The 16404-nt window shown below is 38.3% G+C and overlaps 1 protein-coding gene across 10 annotated transcripts in view; it reads right to left on the bottom strand.

Annotated features, from left to right (window-relative positions):
- Cobl (cordon-bleu WH2 repeat protein) overlaps nucleotides 1-16404 on the bottom strand; it is a 300795-nt gene that overhangs the window by 39298 nt on the left and 245093 nt on the right. For all 10 annotated transcript variants that reach the window (XM_078039735.1, XM_078039734.1, XM_078039736.1 and 7 more), the window contains one exon: nucleotides 5617-5926. In XM_078039735.1, coding sequence (XP_077895861.1) covers nucleotides 5617-5926 — 310 coding nt within the window. The remainder of the gene's footprint in view (nucleotides 1-5616; nucleotides 5927-16404) is intronic.

The raw sequence follows: 16404 nt of genomic DNA, 5'->3' as shown, positions 1-16404 counted from the left end.
CCTGAGGCTATTCTATGTGTTCCAACCACCAAAAGCATATTTCTGAATTCTTCTTGAGGAGTTTATTTATAGACTTAACTAAGTTTAGAGGAAGACTATGTCCCACTTACAAGGTCAAGTTAGAATTGAGGTACAGACTTATTTTGCAGTGAAAATTTACAATTGGATTCAATCAAATGACTTTATGGAAAACATTCATTTTAAACTGCAGCACAACAACATATTGCCATCATTAATAAGCCTTCACACTTACTCTTTTTAGAAGACAGGGATTTACTCTTGAGACTCTTCAGTTTAAGTCTTTGGCCCCAAAGGAATTGGGTGATGACCACCAATGCTCCCATTGGTGAAGTAGCAGCTGCAGCAGCAATGAGCTGAGCCTCTAAATATAACTGCACAGAACCACCTAACTGCATAGAAGAAAAAAGATAGCTGTAGCTGAGGCCAAACTGCACAGCAATCTTTGGACAGTTGGCAGAAGCACTGATGGAAACATATTTGCCTCCAATTTCCATATATGTTAACCCAAGCAATCATAGCCCAGAAGTCCAGATGACTTTGACATGTATAGGAAACACAGAAAGAGAGCCAAGAAAACTCTATCTGAACCACACAGATCTTACATACTTGGGCTTTCTCAGGTCATGAATAACTTACTGCTATTTCCAAACAGTGTTCAGTGAATTACCCAGTAACAGAGGGTGGCAACAAAAGATACTACATTGGCAAGTTGAAAACTATGAGCAATAATTCCTTTCCTGGTGACTGACCCCATGGTAGATACTTCCTACAAGCTGAGGGTGTCTGTGACTATCAGGGATATCTTCAAAATTTAGCAGAATCCATTCCAAGCTGAAAGTTATGGCCTTGCCAGTTCTGGAAAAAGCTGACTCTGCCTTGCCTGAGCCCCTAAGGGCGGCTAGAATCCAAAAGGAATGGAAAGGGCGACATAAGAGTCAGGCTCTGGACCTTTGTCATGCAGGATAAATGTTCCTCATGGAATATTCAAGATTAGATACAAAAACCAGGTATTAGAATCATGTGGAGTAGGGACAGAAGCTGTTTTCAGACACCACCTGGCTTTTGCCACCCAAAAGAGGAGTAATGCCCTTGGGGCATATATTCAGGGTCAAATAAAACAGAGGCTCTACATTGGGCAAGGACACTGTTCATGCTTCCTGGGAATGTGCGTTGTCAGAAAACCTCTTCATTACTATGTTTCAATTATTCTTCTCTGAATATGGATGCCACTGGTCTGTATTTTTGTTTTTTCTTTTAAGAAACTTTATTGTTCTTTTTAGTTATATATACTGTAGAATACATTCTGACATATTATACATACATGGAGACTAACTTCCCATTCTTGTGGTTGTATATAATGTGGAGTTTCACTGATCGTGTATTCATGTATGAACATAGGGGAGTTCTGTTCCATTCGTTCTACTGTCTTCCCCATTCCCATTCCCCCTGTCCAATCTGGTGAACCTCCATTCCTCCCTCCCCCCATGCATATTGTGAGTCAACATCTGCATATTAAAGAGAACATTCAACCTTTGGTTTTATGGGACTGGCTTATTTCACTAAGCATGCTAGTCTCCAGCTCAATCCATTTACAGGCAAATGCCATAATTTCTTCTTTATGGCTGAATAATATTTCTTCTTTATGGCTGAATAATATTACATTGAGTATAATCACTGTTCTGTATTCTGATCTGGTTTTTCTGTCCAGATGGCTACCGTTAATACCACATTCTCACGAATAGAAGTGGGTTCTCCTCTCTTCCAGTGTCAATTGATTCTAGGTCACCAATCCCTCCCATGGTTCTCATTTCACTGAATTTGACCATGGACAGTCTTGGACATCTGTTCCACTATGCATTACCTATGTTTTACTGACTGGTGAGCCCCCTGCAGTCTGTCTGGACCAAATCCTTCCCCTTCCATCTTTCTCTACCTTTGTGTATTCCAAGATCTCAAAATAGTCTTCTGTAGATATGAACACAAAGCTTGTCACACAAAGCTTGTCACTGGAAGGCACCATTTTCATCAAAGGAGACATATTCTTTCTATAGCCAGATAACTGAAGTACTTGTATCTGCCCCAAGTGTGACCTGTGTCAGGGAACAGACATAGAAAAGCACCTCCCAAGAGCTCTCAAAGTAGCACTCATCCAAAAGAGCATTAAGAGGTGTTCACAGCAAAGACATTTGAACAAGTTTCTTTGTAAGATTTGCAAAAAGCCTTTTATATCTCATTGAGGCTAAAATAAGGACATAATGGGGGGCTAGGGTTGTGGCTCAGTGGTAGAGGCACTGAGTTTGATTCTCAGCACCACACAAAAATAAATACATAATAAAGGTATTGTGTGTAACTACAATACACACACACACACACACACACACACACACACACACACACACGCGCGTATATTTTTTTTTCAAAAAATAAAGATATAATGGCTTTCCAAACTATTTGTGAACAGATACTTTTCAAGTGATAAGCCACAGGAAATACCCACATCAAAGTTGGCAAACAGGAAAGAAGAGTTTGCTTACTTCTCTGGAAGAGAAGTGAAATGACCAAAGCATCCCTTAATCCTCAGATGAGGGCATATCTGGGAACTGGCACACCCAGCTTGCATGTGTGCTTAGTCTGGCCCTGAATGTCTGAGTTGGTAGCCAGCATTGAAATTTTGGGAGTCGTCATCACATAAAAACCAGGATGCTTGGCTTCTCCACCCCAAAACAGCCACACGTGGTCTATAATCTCCTTACAAAATGATGACTGGAAGGAGGAAAGGCTGTTGTCTTTAAAGAAAATCCAAACTTTCCTCCACTCTGGAGGCTGCTCACCTCTCAAGTTTTCCTTAGCCTTACCATCTGCCCAGCCCTGAGCAATTGAGTTCACAACTTCTCTTAACGCTATAGACACTGCTTTCAAGTCATCCTGAAGTGTACTGAAAATCATGTATTTGTAAATAAATGTGTGATAAACAGTGCTAAATCTCGGGGTATGTTTAATTTGCCATCTGAGAAAATCCCTGTAAAATAATTTAAAAGCCCCTCCAAAACTATAGTGTTTTATCTCATGAAAAAATCACAGGCAGAGATTTGATTTTACCCCTTGGGCAAATAATGTAGTATCATAGACAGGGATGAAGGACTCATTTTTAGCCTCACTTGATTCATAAGCTTGCTGGAAATCAGTGAAGAAAAGTAATCTGCTGTAGAATCAATGGTGTCCCCATTTCCTAAACTAACATTTCCTAAACTAATTGCTATGAAGCAATCTACATTGCCATTTGACAATGTAGATTGCTTCATAGCTATGCAACATGTCCTGCATTGTACTGAGCTGGGCTCTTCACAGTCATGACGCCTCTGCTGGGTCAGTGTCACTATCCATATGCGTCATCAGAACATGAGGTTTGGCAAAAGTTAAGCGAACTCTCCAAGGTCAAGCAACTTGTTGTTGGTGGGATTCTACTGTCAATCTTTCAGGCTACCAAACTCCCTCCCTCCCTACCAGGATACTGTCAAAATTCAGTCATACCTAGGAGATAACAGTAGAAAAACATACCCTGTTTGGAAAAAGTTCCAAACACTAAATGACTACTATCCTTGATGCAGCCACAGACAACATTCACTCTTATATCTGGCTAAAAGTCAGCATGATTTTAAATAAGTCTCAGCACCAGCAAAACAAACTATGAGTCCTATGTGCAGTATCCCTGGGGCCCAAAGTTTAAAATGCCTGATTAGTTTTGGGTGGAGGACTCATATATGTATAAGTCCCATGCAAACAAACCTAGAGATTACAAAAGAAAAAGATTTTTCTTCATATTAAATGACTGAAAGGGAAATGCCATAATTTTGATCTTCTCTCAGAGCTACAAACAACAGAGGCCAAGTTCAGTTAAAGGCATCATGAGTGGAACAGAGGTAGAAAGGAAACAATTGCTGCCTTCTAATTCCCTCCCTGATGAATATGAACTTGGTTTTGGAATTATCTTTAAGTTGGAAGATTTACATTTTTAAATTATCAGAAAATATGTATGATAACATGGGGAAATACTCATGATAAATTGTTAGGTAAAAATAAATCAAAACAAATATGAATGATTATATAATTACTTAAACAGATGAAGATTCATGTGTTCATATGGGTTGGGTTGGTACAAAACATAGAAAATATAAAAGCAATCATTCATTTTGATGACTGACTTATGTACTACTTTAAAAATTATTTTACTTACTTCTTTTAATATTTCCAGAATATTGTTTGTCAGATTAGTTTTTTAAGTTATGTAAAAGGTGAAAAAAAATTGACAGGTGAAACAGAAGTAACATGCCTTTCCATATGAAAAAAAAAAAGAATCAAGACTGTGGTGTTGGTGCAGGGATTGAGAAATGAACCAGTACTGTGCTGAAGGGCACTTAAACAGACCAGTGCATATATGAAAACATAATATCCAGTCACAGTCAAAGTAGGAGCCTGAAAAAAAATAGATTCTTTCTTCACACCACACCCAAAAATAGACCTCAGGTAGAGGAGAGCCTGATGTGAGAAAGCAACATTTAAACTTTTACAAGAAACTCAGACTATCTTTAGTCCTTTAGGGTAATGATAAGCATTTCTTAAATATGCAAAGATAATATACATTTGTGAGATAAAGGATATATTCAATGATATTAACATTAAAAGACAATTATTATACAATTAAAAGATAAGTGCAGGTCATAGACTTAGAGACTCTTCATGTGCAAAATCTGACAGAAGAAAAATTAATAATTGAAAAAAGATAAACATAATTTTTTAAAAAAGGGCAAAGGCTTTGAAAAGCAATTCATTAAAGGAGAAATTCAAATTGTTAAAAACATAGACAAGATGCCCATCTTTACTAATAATAGAATTGTAAACTAAAGCCACATGAAATGCCATCAGACACCCAGAGGATCAGCAAAGCTTAAGAATATCTACTAATCTTAAATATTGGTACAGATGTGGAATGATAGGATGTCACAGACCAAATACAGGACAAACATTTTTGACAGCAATTTGCCATTATTCCATAAAGCTGAAGATGACTTTTTCTGATTGTCTAATTAAATTTTTCTTCTACAAAATTCTATTTAAATAAAGACATATATGAACAATTTGCTCATTGTTCCTAGCCCTGAAAAACTGGAACAACCTAAATGTCCATTAACAGAACATTCTACTGTCAAGTGTAACTAATTAAATAAAAAACTTAAAATTAAAAAAAGAAAAATGAAAAAATAAAGGAATGAATGATACATATATCATTATGGTTAAATCTTTAAAACATGCTGTTGAGTAGAAAAATAATCTAAGAGTATGGTTCAAACCATTCGTTTGAAGTGTCAAAACATGCAAAGAATTATTATGTATTACTTATAAGAGTCTGCATGTCTACAAGTGGCATGAGGATAGGACTATAGGTAATAAAACTATCAAGTCAGGGGTGCACATTTCTGCAGAAGGCACCTGGTGTTTGGATATTTATGTATTTTAATTGGCTTGCCATGACAAAGAACCCCCTCCTTAGAACATGGGATGGAAGTGACTTGCTTTCCCAGACATGCCAAGACTCACCTCAGATGTGAGTTCCCACAGCCATTTCTCTCCCAGGAGGAGCTCTTTTGGGGGCCCAGTTCTGGGGTTCCTGTGAGGTCCTGGTCACTGCAGTCTTCTTGGTCTGTGGCCCATTTATCCTTGGACTTCAAGCTGTCATGTTGTGAATCCAGAGAGATGATATCCGAGGGGGAGCTCATCACCCCCGAGTCCTCGGTCGTGTCCTCTGATGCAAAACAGCTGCCAACGGACACAGTCTCCTCAGCTTCTGATGGCACCAGTGGGACTCCATCCCCACTGCAGTGACTGCTGGGACCCAGGGGCAGGCTCACTAGACAAGACAGGGCAAGGATAAGTCAGCAGAAACCACTCCAGGTCCCACGCTGCCTAACAAGAGCAACATTCTTCTGCGAATATTGCTGAAATATGAACTTCAGGATGCTCCAAATACGGAAGGCATGACTTCACACACACCCTCCTCTGGAAACATTCTCAGAAAGAGCCCTATGTGCACATGCAACTGAAAGCAAAATTTTCTCTCCAAAACTCAGGATTTGATTAAATTAGTCCTTTAAATATGTATTCAAACACGTTTAAATGTTTAAAGGAATGATATGATAAATGAGATTATTTCTAGTCTGATCCTTGGTTTAACTGAATTTGGCTTAAAATTAGTTCTTTATAAAAAAATTAAGAACAATTAGAGTTTTAAAAAATATAAGCAAACTTAGAAAGCAGTAATGCTGGTATGAGAACATTGACAAATCAAGCCACACTTGAAAGACAGCCTAAAATATGAATGACATGTTTCCTCAGCATTTGGTTCTCCCTTAATTTTTATATGTTAGAGAGTAAGTTTAGATATCATTAAGAAACAACTGGGGGGAAAACCTTCAGGTAAAATTTAAAAGAATCAGAACAAAAATAAATCTGTGGTTGAGGTTCTCTAGCCCCTAGGCCCTGAGTTGATTCCTGTAGCAGGAATAATAAGATGAAGAGAGCTATAATCCATTTTAAAGTTAAACTCTGTCAAACATTAATATTAGGGATCATCTCTTATTCAGCCATCCTGTACATCTATCCAGTCATTTGGAGATAAATTGAATATAAGTAATGTGTAAGGCTATTATTTTTTTGAAATATTTATTTTTAGTTGGACACATACCTTTATTTTATTTATTTTATTTTTATGTGGTACTAAGGATCAAACCCAGGGCCTCGCACATGCTAGGTGAGTGCTCTACCACTGAGCCACAACCCCAGCCCAAAGTTATTATTTTTAATTCCTGAGTTTCTAGGCTCTCTAAAATCAATGAAAGCTCTATGCACACAGCTTGAGTTTGAAGAACAGGTACACACAACTATAGGGCAGCTATAAACAAAAGTTGTTGTAAACTCTAATGTAGAAACAGATTTTTAAGTTTTAAGACACTTTAAGGCAGATCATCTATGCACTTTTACTATAGTTCTGGAAAGGAGGACAGTGTCCTGCTGCAATTCAGTGTACTTTGTTCTAAAGTTGCTGTTCTCATTATGTAGTCCCTGGATGCCTAACATGAATGGAGGCAGCAAGGCACTCCCAAGTGCCCACTCCAATGGTATGACTGTACACCAGTGGCAAAGCAACCTTGGAATCGCATATGACATTGCCAGCATTCACCTGGACAGGAGATCAACATCATGTCATTAACAAAACCAAGAGAAAATCCCTTCAGGTATCAGTTTATATGAGATCTTTTTAATTTATTTTAATTTATTTTTATTTTTTATATGAGGTCTTAACAACAAAATAAACATAAGAACAAACATTCAGAAGAAAACACATTCCACAAGAGTTCAAAAGGAAAGAATAGAAGGAGGAGGAATTGTTCAGAGAAACAAATGCACAAGGCAATATACTGAATGTAGTGAATGCTTTTCAATAGTGCCTATTATCTAGATTTACTCCCAGCTTTTAGTAGCAAAACTCTTTAACTGGAAGCCAAACAGAAAGAAGAAACACTGCTTATGGATTAACACAACCTGAAACTTTTTCTGCCCATGATTTGCTGATAAGCTGCCACCTCTGAGTGAGTTGCCTATTGCTCTGATCATGCTACCTGTCAATCAGCACAGAGAGGTCATTCCAGAGAACAAACCCAACTCAGAAGTCTGCTCCACTGTAACTGTGCCAAGAGCCCACAGGGTAAGAACCTATTGCCTGCCATTCCTCTCTTACCTTGTCTTTTGCCACCATCACTGAACAAGTAGGGAAATTAAGTTCAACATGTTTTTCTCTTTGTTGCATATAAACAGCATGACACAATGCAAAAAAGCACATAGCATGACACAGTGCAAAAGAGCTTTAGGTCACAGAGACCTGATTCAAGTATGAGCATAGCAACTTCCTGACTGAGCTCTGGAAGGCAGGGTAACAATGCCACCCTCAGGACTGTGACAAAGACTGGACTTCAGGGGCTGGGGTTGTGGCTTGGTGGTAGAGCGTGCACCTTGCATGTGTGAGGTACTGGGTTCAGTCCTCAGCACCACATAAAAATAAATAAAGGTATTGTCTCCATCTACAACTAAAAAATTGTTAAAAAAAAAAAAAGACTAAACTTCATGGGAAGGTCCTCATTGCCAGGTGGCTGCCGGGATGAAACAGATCCTGTGAGTGAACCTGGGGACACGGTTTTCAAACCCAAGAGTTTGAGCTTGTTGGCAACTCAGTTTATGAGGGGACAGACATACCCACAAAGAGTGGCAGTGCCATCTGGAATGCCCACTATGCTTTCTTAAAAGGATGGCAGTTGACGTAAATGCTCAGTCCAGTTCTCCCCTCTGCTGTCACATAGGTGTGAAGCTGTCTTCCCAGGTGGCCCCTAGGGAGGTACTTTGACTGCTTGGGGCAAGGAAGTTTTCTGGCTCATGCATCTCGGGGAGGCTCAGAGCACATGAGTGGTGGAGTAGGGACATGAATCTATCTCCACACTTTTTCTATCTACTTTTGAGATAGGGAAGCTTGTTTAGGCTTGTTTTAGATCCTCAGAAATTTTGAGGCCAAGAAATTTTTAAGAAAACTGAGAGTCAGCAGTTGAAATTAAATCAACTGCCAACCCTTAAATCAACAGTGTGAGAAGTCCTGTATTCAGGACACATGTGTTAAGCCACTTAAAAGTGCATAATGTGAGGGCCATGGCCACAGCTCCCCCTCTTGCCCAGGCAAGTCCTCCATTTCTCATGGTAATCTTCCCGCAGGCCTTTGTGGCTTGGTCACGGCCACATCACACCATCTGTGCATGTGCCAGGGAATGGGCAGACAGGGCTGGGCAGATGCAGGTAAGGAAACCCTCAGGGGGGTTGCCTGAGTCTCAAGAACGAAGTCACATAGGAATCAAAAGGGCAACTTTGCTCAGAGTTGTGAATTACTCAAAGGAGCAGGAAGGGAGTGCAAGGCTTGGACAGGGCACACTGTGGATATTGATGCCTAACCTGCACTCAGTCTGAAGGGTGGCCAGAAGCTGAAGGCAGCTGAACCTGCAAAGCTTTGTAGCTGGATGGGGTGGGGGGCGAGGCTATGACAGCAACTTTCTAGAAAAGCTTCTGGAAAGGCATTTGTATCAACTGCCACATGCAAACCCCTCCCTCAGCATCGATTTATAGATAGGAGCTAACATGCTGAGGAGGCCCGAACCTGGTCGCCATCAGTTTCCAGGCTACTTCTGATTCCTTCTTACCACAGTAGCTCTGTCAGGAGAATAATCTTGACCAAATCAAAGGTTCTGTTTTGCTCATCCTGTCCTAGTCCCAATTCCCTTTTCTTCTTTTGGCTTGCCCCAGTGATTAACTCTAAGAACCATAACATATTTCAAAAATTTCCAAATGATATAATGGTACAGGAAAACTGCCCTCCCCCATCAATTCTAAACAGAAAAATCCAAATGTAGAAGGAGAACTTGGAATTGCTTTGCTGTGAGGAGGGTTGGAGGACCCCTAGAGGATCCTGTGTCCTCTGTCCTCCATGTGTCCTGTTTTCTGCCATTGCTACCGCTTCCAGGTTGGACCCTGCCCTGAAACCAGGGGCAGCAGGTGGAGGTGTACTGAATTAAAAGTCCAAGTACCATATCCCAGCCAAAGTCTACTTGGAACTTTGGACATTCCTTTCCTCATTTTCTAAAATGAGCAGATAGTTGTTCCTGATAAACTCTCAGATTCCTTCCTGATCTTCCTGAATGCCCTTTGTAATTTCAAACCAAGATATGGGTTATCTTGGGGTTGGGCATGATGGCTTAGCCCTGTATTCCCAGCAACTCAGGAAGCTGGACAGGAGGATCACAAGTTCAAAGCTAGCCTCAGCAACTTAGCAAAGCTCTAAGCAACTTAACTGAGAGTAATCTCAAAATAAAAAATAAAAAGTTCTAGAGATGTGGCTCAGTGGTAAAGCACCCTGGGTTCAATCCCCTGGTATCAAAACCAAACAAACAAACAAATAAAACATTCTCCCTCCCCCCAAAACTAAACAAATATATGAGATGTCTTCTACATTTGACTGTTGATAACATAGAAATCTTAAAAGGCATATGACACTAACTTTATCCTTTCTGCTATTTTCTGTCTGCACTGTCATTATTTTTAAATTAATGTGCTGGCAAGTTTGCTCTTAAAGTGTGAACAACCTTTTTTGAACTCAAAAGTTATTGTAGGATTTTTTCAAATGTAAAAACATGCACCTACTTTGTCTTTAACAGAAGCCCAATATAAATTCATGATTAAATTATCTTCCGACTGAGTAGACATAGAGCACAAGTAAGAAATATTAACTCTTCCACTGTCCACCTGCATTATATAATCCCATAGTTCAAATGTCCCTGAATCTAAATGAGAGCTTTGGAAAATTCCCTAACTCAAGTACAAAGAAGAAAATACTCAGGGCTCTTGGTACCTCAAGTTGAATACAATCATTCTCAGTTCACTACCAGCTCATTCAAACTTTTCTTTTACAAAGTAACCCAAGAAAATTTCAAACATTCAACATAAATATCTTCCAAGGACAGATAGTCCCTGGCTTATAATGGCTTGTCTTACAATTTTTCAAATATACTGCTGAGTAAAAGTGATAAACACTCAGTAGAAAGCACATTTTGAGTTTTGATTGTTGCGTGGGCTGGTGCTATGTGGCCTGATGCTCTCTCAAGATGCTGGACAGCAACAGGAATTGCAGTTTCCTGTCAGTCACAAGATTAAGAGGGAAACTACCAAAATTCTACAGTGTGTTGTGCTGCTAAGCTAGACTGCTAGTAGGATAGGTATATGAAATGCATTTTTGACTTATGATATTTTCAATTTACCATGTGTTTCCATGCATTTATCAGGATGTAACTCCATTGTAAATTGAGGAACATCTGTACTTTTTTATGGATTCATTTTTATTGCTGTTTTATTGATGCAAATTAAAGGTCTTGATGTTGCATTTCTGCTGATCATTGAGAAAGGAGATTTCTCAAGAATCAGTTTTGCCAAGTTTATATGGTGTACGGAATATGTCTCATAAAAAGACAAAATGCCTCCCCATCCAACACTGGTGCTTATGGGTTTCACATCATTTGCAGCAACAAGCAAAGCTTGTCCTTCATCTCAGCCTACAATGACTTAATTCTCTATGTTACAGGCATTAGAAGCAAAGGAGGAAACAAGATAAAGTGTTCCTTAGTTAGTGACATGAGTTGACATGATGCATTTCAATACTTGTTTCATGTAACCCCACCCCCCCCAAGTAATTCTGAACAATCATGTGGATGCTTACATTTTTAATCAAAATCTGAAAATTTCCATTATGGGTTCAATTGGTTGCAACAGATGTACAACACTGTTCGACTTGTTTCATCATTTAAAAAATGTAATCCAGGGAGCCAAATATCAGTATTTTCATGCCCAGTACTCTCCATGAAAAAATGCATGAACAAGTTCTTCCTTTGACAGGCAGGGTTTTCAGCTGTATCTTTTCTTTCTTGAACTTATTTCCATTCTACCACTCAACAGAATCTCATCTTAATTGAATGTACTTTATGCTTCAGAGATTTTTTATTGATAAAATCTCTTCATATGAAATATGTATGTAGATTAAAATTTAATTTTTAATCTCCTCTCACCATAGGGCAATAGTGTTAAATTCTTTTTTATATATTGAGTTATCATTGTGATAATAGTCAACAAAAATTGCATAAATATTTTTTATGGCTGTGCTGAGAAACCCAGGGCTTAACCTATGCTAGACAAGCATTCTACCACTGAGCTATATCCTTGGCTGCAGAATATAGTAGAAATTTTGACATTTGTTAAACAAGAAAGAAAAATGTCATTGAAAATGCATCTTATAATGAGTTAAATGAAGCTTTTAAAAAATTAATTCCTTAAAAATGACTGGAGTCCTTTTTTGCTAGAAGCAGGCAGGGTTTGGCATAAATTCAACTTGTATTTCTCATTCTTATAAGATGTAAACACCAGAAAGCCTTGTTTACCTAAGTAAGTAGAGGTACATTAAGGGACTGTTATAGCTACATTATTACACTCAACTTTTAAAACTCTTCACATGTTATATGTCAAAAATCACTTAATTGGTCTGTCACAAAAATTATGCTTAATTATCTATAATCTGACAACTCAGGTTCTTTGACAAATAATTTGGTTGGAAATAAAAATTGGAAAATTACCTGATGTTCAAAAGGATTTGTCACCAAGCCACTGGAGTTATTTATCTGTTCAACCTTGTGCAAATATGTCCATCTGCCTTTCTATTTTGGCACTGGGAATAAGGTTTGTCTACCTGAGGGAACTGTACCCATAAGCTTCCCAATGGATAAGGGGTATATATGCCCTTAAGAGGGAGGAGAGGCACATTTATAGATCTTGGCACTGGGACTGGAAATGGGATGAGACTACTAAGTTCTCTGTTACATCAGTTCTGGGATAAATACATGTGCAGGAGAACCTCTACAAATGGACTCCCTTGGAAAGTCCTGGTTTTCTCCCAAGGGAATACACACTCTGGTTTAAACCCACAGACGAACACAACATATGTGTACCAACTTAAGATTAAAGTGATGGGGTTCATGAAGAATGCTACAGGAATATAGAAGTTGAGCCATTCATTCTAATTAGAGGAGAAAGGAAGCTGACTGTTGAACCAGATCCTGGAACAGCCATAATTTTGGCAGGTAGAGAAGGACAGTCAGGTTAAAGATGAGCCAATGCATACACATGGGAGGCTGTATAGGAAATGTTGGATACTGGTGAGTGGCTGGGATCCTGTGTTTCATGCTGTGTATATGACTTTGTGCACACAAACATGTGTGAATGCTTAGGAGGTAGGTGTGGAGAGGTGGGGTTTAAACATTAGCCTTTTAGAGACCCTTTGGCACCAGCATTATATGGATTCAGCCCTGACTGTTGACTCCCAAATTTTCCACCCTCTTTTTATCCCTCAGGTATGGTTTCCAAGGTGGAGTCGTCTTCTTTATTACTCTTCAAAATTATAGCCTCTTTAGTGTATTTAGCATTTTATATGAATGTACTCGTCAAAAACGAAAAACAAAAAAACCAAACCAGATGTGAGCCCTTCAAAGACTCTGCACAGTAAAGGAAATAGTTCAACTGGCTCAATGCTATGTTTTATATTTGTATCTTTCCAAGAAGGCAAGATGAGGAAGACTTGGAAAGCATTTATGGATTTAAATACACCTGGATTTTTGGAAGACTCAAGTAATATATTCTTGGTATGGACCTATCCCAATTTCTCCAAAGCCTGGACCATAACTCTAGTATTAGAATCATAATGTGCCAAATAGAATTTCTGGGCAGAGAAATCTCCAACTTATCCCATTTTAAGACAAAGCTGTGCACTGCTCTTCTTTTATAAACATATAAAGAAAAAAGTTGCTGCTATTATCTGTCCAGTAACATCTCTCCCTTTTTGTGTTACATGAATTCTGTACTCTTGTAGGTAAACTATTTTTCATCATCTGCAAGAGTCCTTCTGCTCTTAACTGTACTCAGGTAGGCAAAAGATAAAGCAAAGCTTGGCCAATCTGAAAACTCAAGATAGTGATCCAGTGACTGGGCATGTAGTCATGTGTCCTAAATTGGTTGAATCAAAGCTTTTTCAGCACCTTTTTCTCAGAGCTTTTGAGGAAGCTGGTCTCACTGTGCTGGGATCAATGGATAGGGGTGAGTTCTAAATAGACACTGGCCATTCAAACTGGCACTCAAGGAGGTTTTCCATTGGTTGGAGAAGAACACAGCCCTTGGACTGTTCAATTAGGAGTCAATCATGCTCCTAAAAAAGATTTGTCTCTTGAAATTCCCAGGTATGTGAATGCAAAAGCTCCACATATCCCCCATTAACTAGTTGAAGATACATTTCTCTTCCTTGGAACTAAAGTGTATCATCTAATAAATATCTCAATTTCCCTGATTTTGCATATTTTATACACACATATACTATAATATATAAAATGATATACAGTATCATTATAGTATTTCTATCAGAGGAACATTTATTTTAAAACTTAAAGAATTTGACAGCTGAATATAATATATGTCTTTCCCTTTTCTAAATTTGTTTATTTTAGGCAAGAATCAAGGGTTCATTCCAAGGGTATACTCTTGCAGCCCTGTCCTATTTGAATATTAACCTCACTTAATCCTCATTCTTTTTTAAAATTTATCATTTTTAGATACACATGACAGTAAAGTATACTTTGACCTATTATACATAATGGGGTATAACTTATTTTAATTAGAATCCTATTCTTGTGGTTGTATATGATGTGGAGTTTCACTATTCATACATGAACCTAGGAAAGATTATGTACAATTCATTCTACTGTCTTTTCTATTCACACCCTCCTCCCTTCTTTTCGTTTCCCTTTGTCTAATCCAATGAACTTTTATTCTTCTCCTCCCCACTCTCCTTTACTGTGGCTTAGCAACCACTTATCAGAGAGAACATTCAGCCTTTGGTTTTTTTGGGACTGGCTTATTTCACTTAGCATGATATTCTCCAGTTACATCGTTTTCCAGCAAGTGTCATAATTTAATTCTTCATGTTGGCTGAGTAATATTCCATTGTACATGAATATCTAAATAAAAATATTACTCAAATGAAAATTCTTCCTGGAGACTATATTCTCATATCCTCTGTTTCCTAGCATCTTGCCTCATAAGCAGAAATTGTATGCTAGCAGAATTTCTTTCTTTTTTATTAGTACTTTTTAGTTATATATGACAATAGAATACTATGGCATAATTATAAAATCATGGAATATAATTTGTTCTACTTTGGTCCCCAGTATTTCCCCTTCCCCTCCTGTTCCCTACCCTCTACTCTACTGTCCTTGCAGAATGTGTTTCTATAATTTATTTCTGGAAGCTGGTGAGATTCTCCTTTTAGCTTATGGATATCACAGCTTTTATCAAAATGTGGCTAAAAGTGTATTTTTACAAATGAATATTTAATTTACCAAATGTTTGATGCTTATTTGGTTATTTATTTATCTATCAATAATAGTCTACTCTTGTTTTATGTTTGTGAAAATTATTGAAATTTGTTGAGGCAAAGACTAAATATATTTATTTTAAAGTGCCACCCTATTTCCCAAATTCTAAGGAACTGAGATAAGACCTCTAATCAGTTTTTTTTTAATCTCTTTTATGCATTTATAAAGTGGTCTAATGATTCTTGACTATGTTTCATGTGTTTAGGTGAGGTTGTCAGTGATGGGAGACAGTAGGTTTCTTTGGCACACATGAACATCACTGCTTCCTTACTTTGGGACAGAAAACCTAAAGACAGCAGCTCTGGATATGGTATATGGATCAGGACCAGTCTTAGTGGATTCCAAGGGAGCAGAGTCAGAGTTTCCTTCCTGGGGCAGAGACTGCATTTGTACAGGGTGGCCAGTTTTTCTCACTGGCCACAATGCTGACTTTGGTGAGTGGCGCTGAGACTCAATCACCTTATAATCGAAGTTGTCAGTTTGTTTTCATGTGCCTTTTTAAACAAACAAGTAAACAGGATCCCTCATCTATGCTGATGTTGTGGCTTTAAGAGTAGCCTAAAATATTAGAATATTGGCTAATCACTATCAGGTAGTTTAGATCAACACTGACATCTGAAAACCACATTGTGAAGGTTGGGTTTTGATATTCTGCAGTATTTACATGGATAACATTTACCTACCTCCTTGTTTAATCCACATGCCCTATGCAGCATGGATATCATTATTACTATTTTGCAAATTATAAAAGAAGCCCAGGCCAACAAATTATTTCACCTATTCCCAAGGGGATGTATGGCAGGAACAACACTGTTAGGCTCATAAAAGGGGCAAGACTATTCAAAATCACACACACAAAAAATCACTTCTCAGGCAAGAGTCAAATTAAGGTTCTTTTACCAGGAAAAAGATAACAGAAACTTACTGAGAATAACTGCACTAAATTTTGCTAATTCCAAAGATTTTCTTCAACATTCTATGAAAGAAACCTTGTTCCCATTTGCCCAGGGATTTCTATATATTTGAAACTATCTTTTAAATGTACAGGGTGGGGCTGCTCCAGTCCCTTTTTGTGCACTTTTGGGGCCTCACCTTTGAAGGGAGCAGAGAACTTTGGGGAGTTGATGGCAGTCCCTTCTAGCAAGAACAAAGCTGGTGCCTGAGTTTTCATTGTCAAAATAGAAGCCCTCTCTCCAGGATGTCTCGTAGATCAAAGAATATGAATTTTATTTAATCAACACCTCAGAAAATTTGACATCCAGGATGTGCAGAGTTG

Source organism: Ictidomys tridecemlineatus, chromosome 2, assembly GCF_052094955.1.
Source record: "Ictidomys tridecemlineatus isolate mIctTri1 chromosome 2, mIctTri1.hap1, whole genome shotgun sequence".
NCBI classification, from domain to species: domain Eukaryota; kingdom Metazoa; phylum Chordata; class Mammalia; order Rodentia; family Sciuridae; genus Ictidomys; species Ictidomys tridecemlineatus.
The sequence above is the reverse complement of the archived record's forward strand: the minus strand, read 5'-3'. Positions and strand labels throughout refer to the sequence as shown.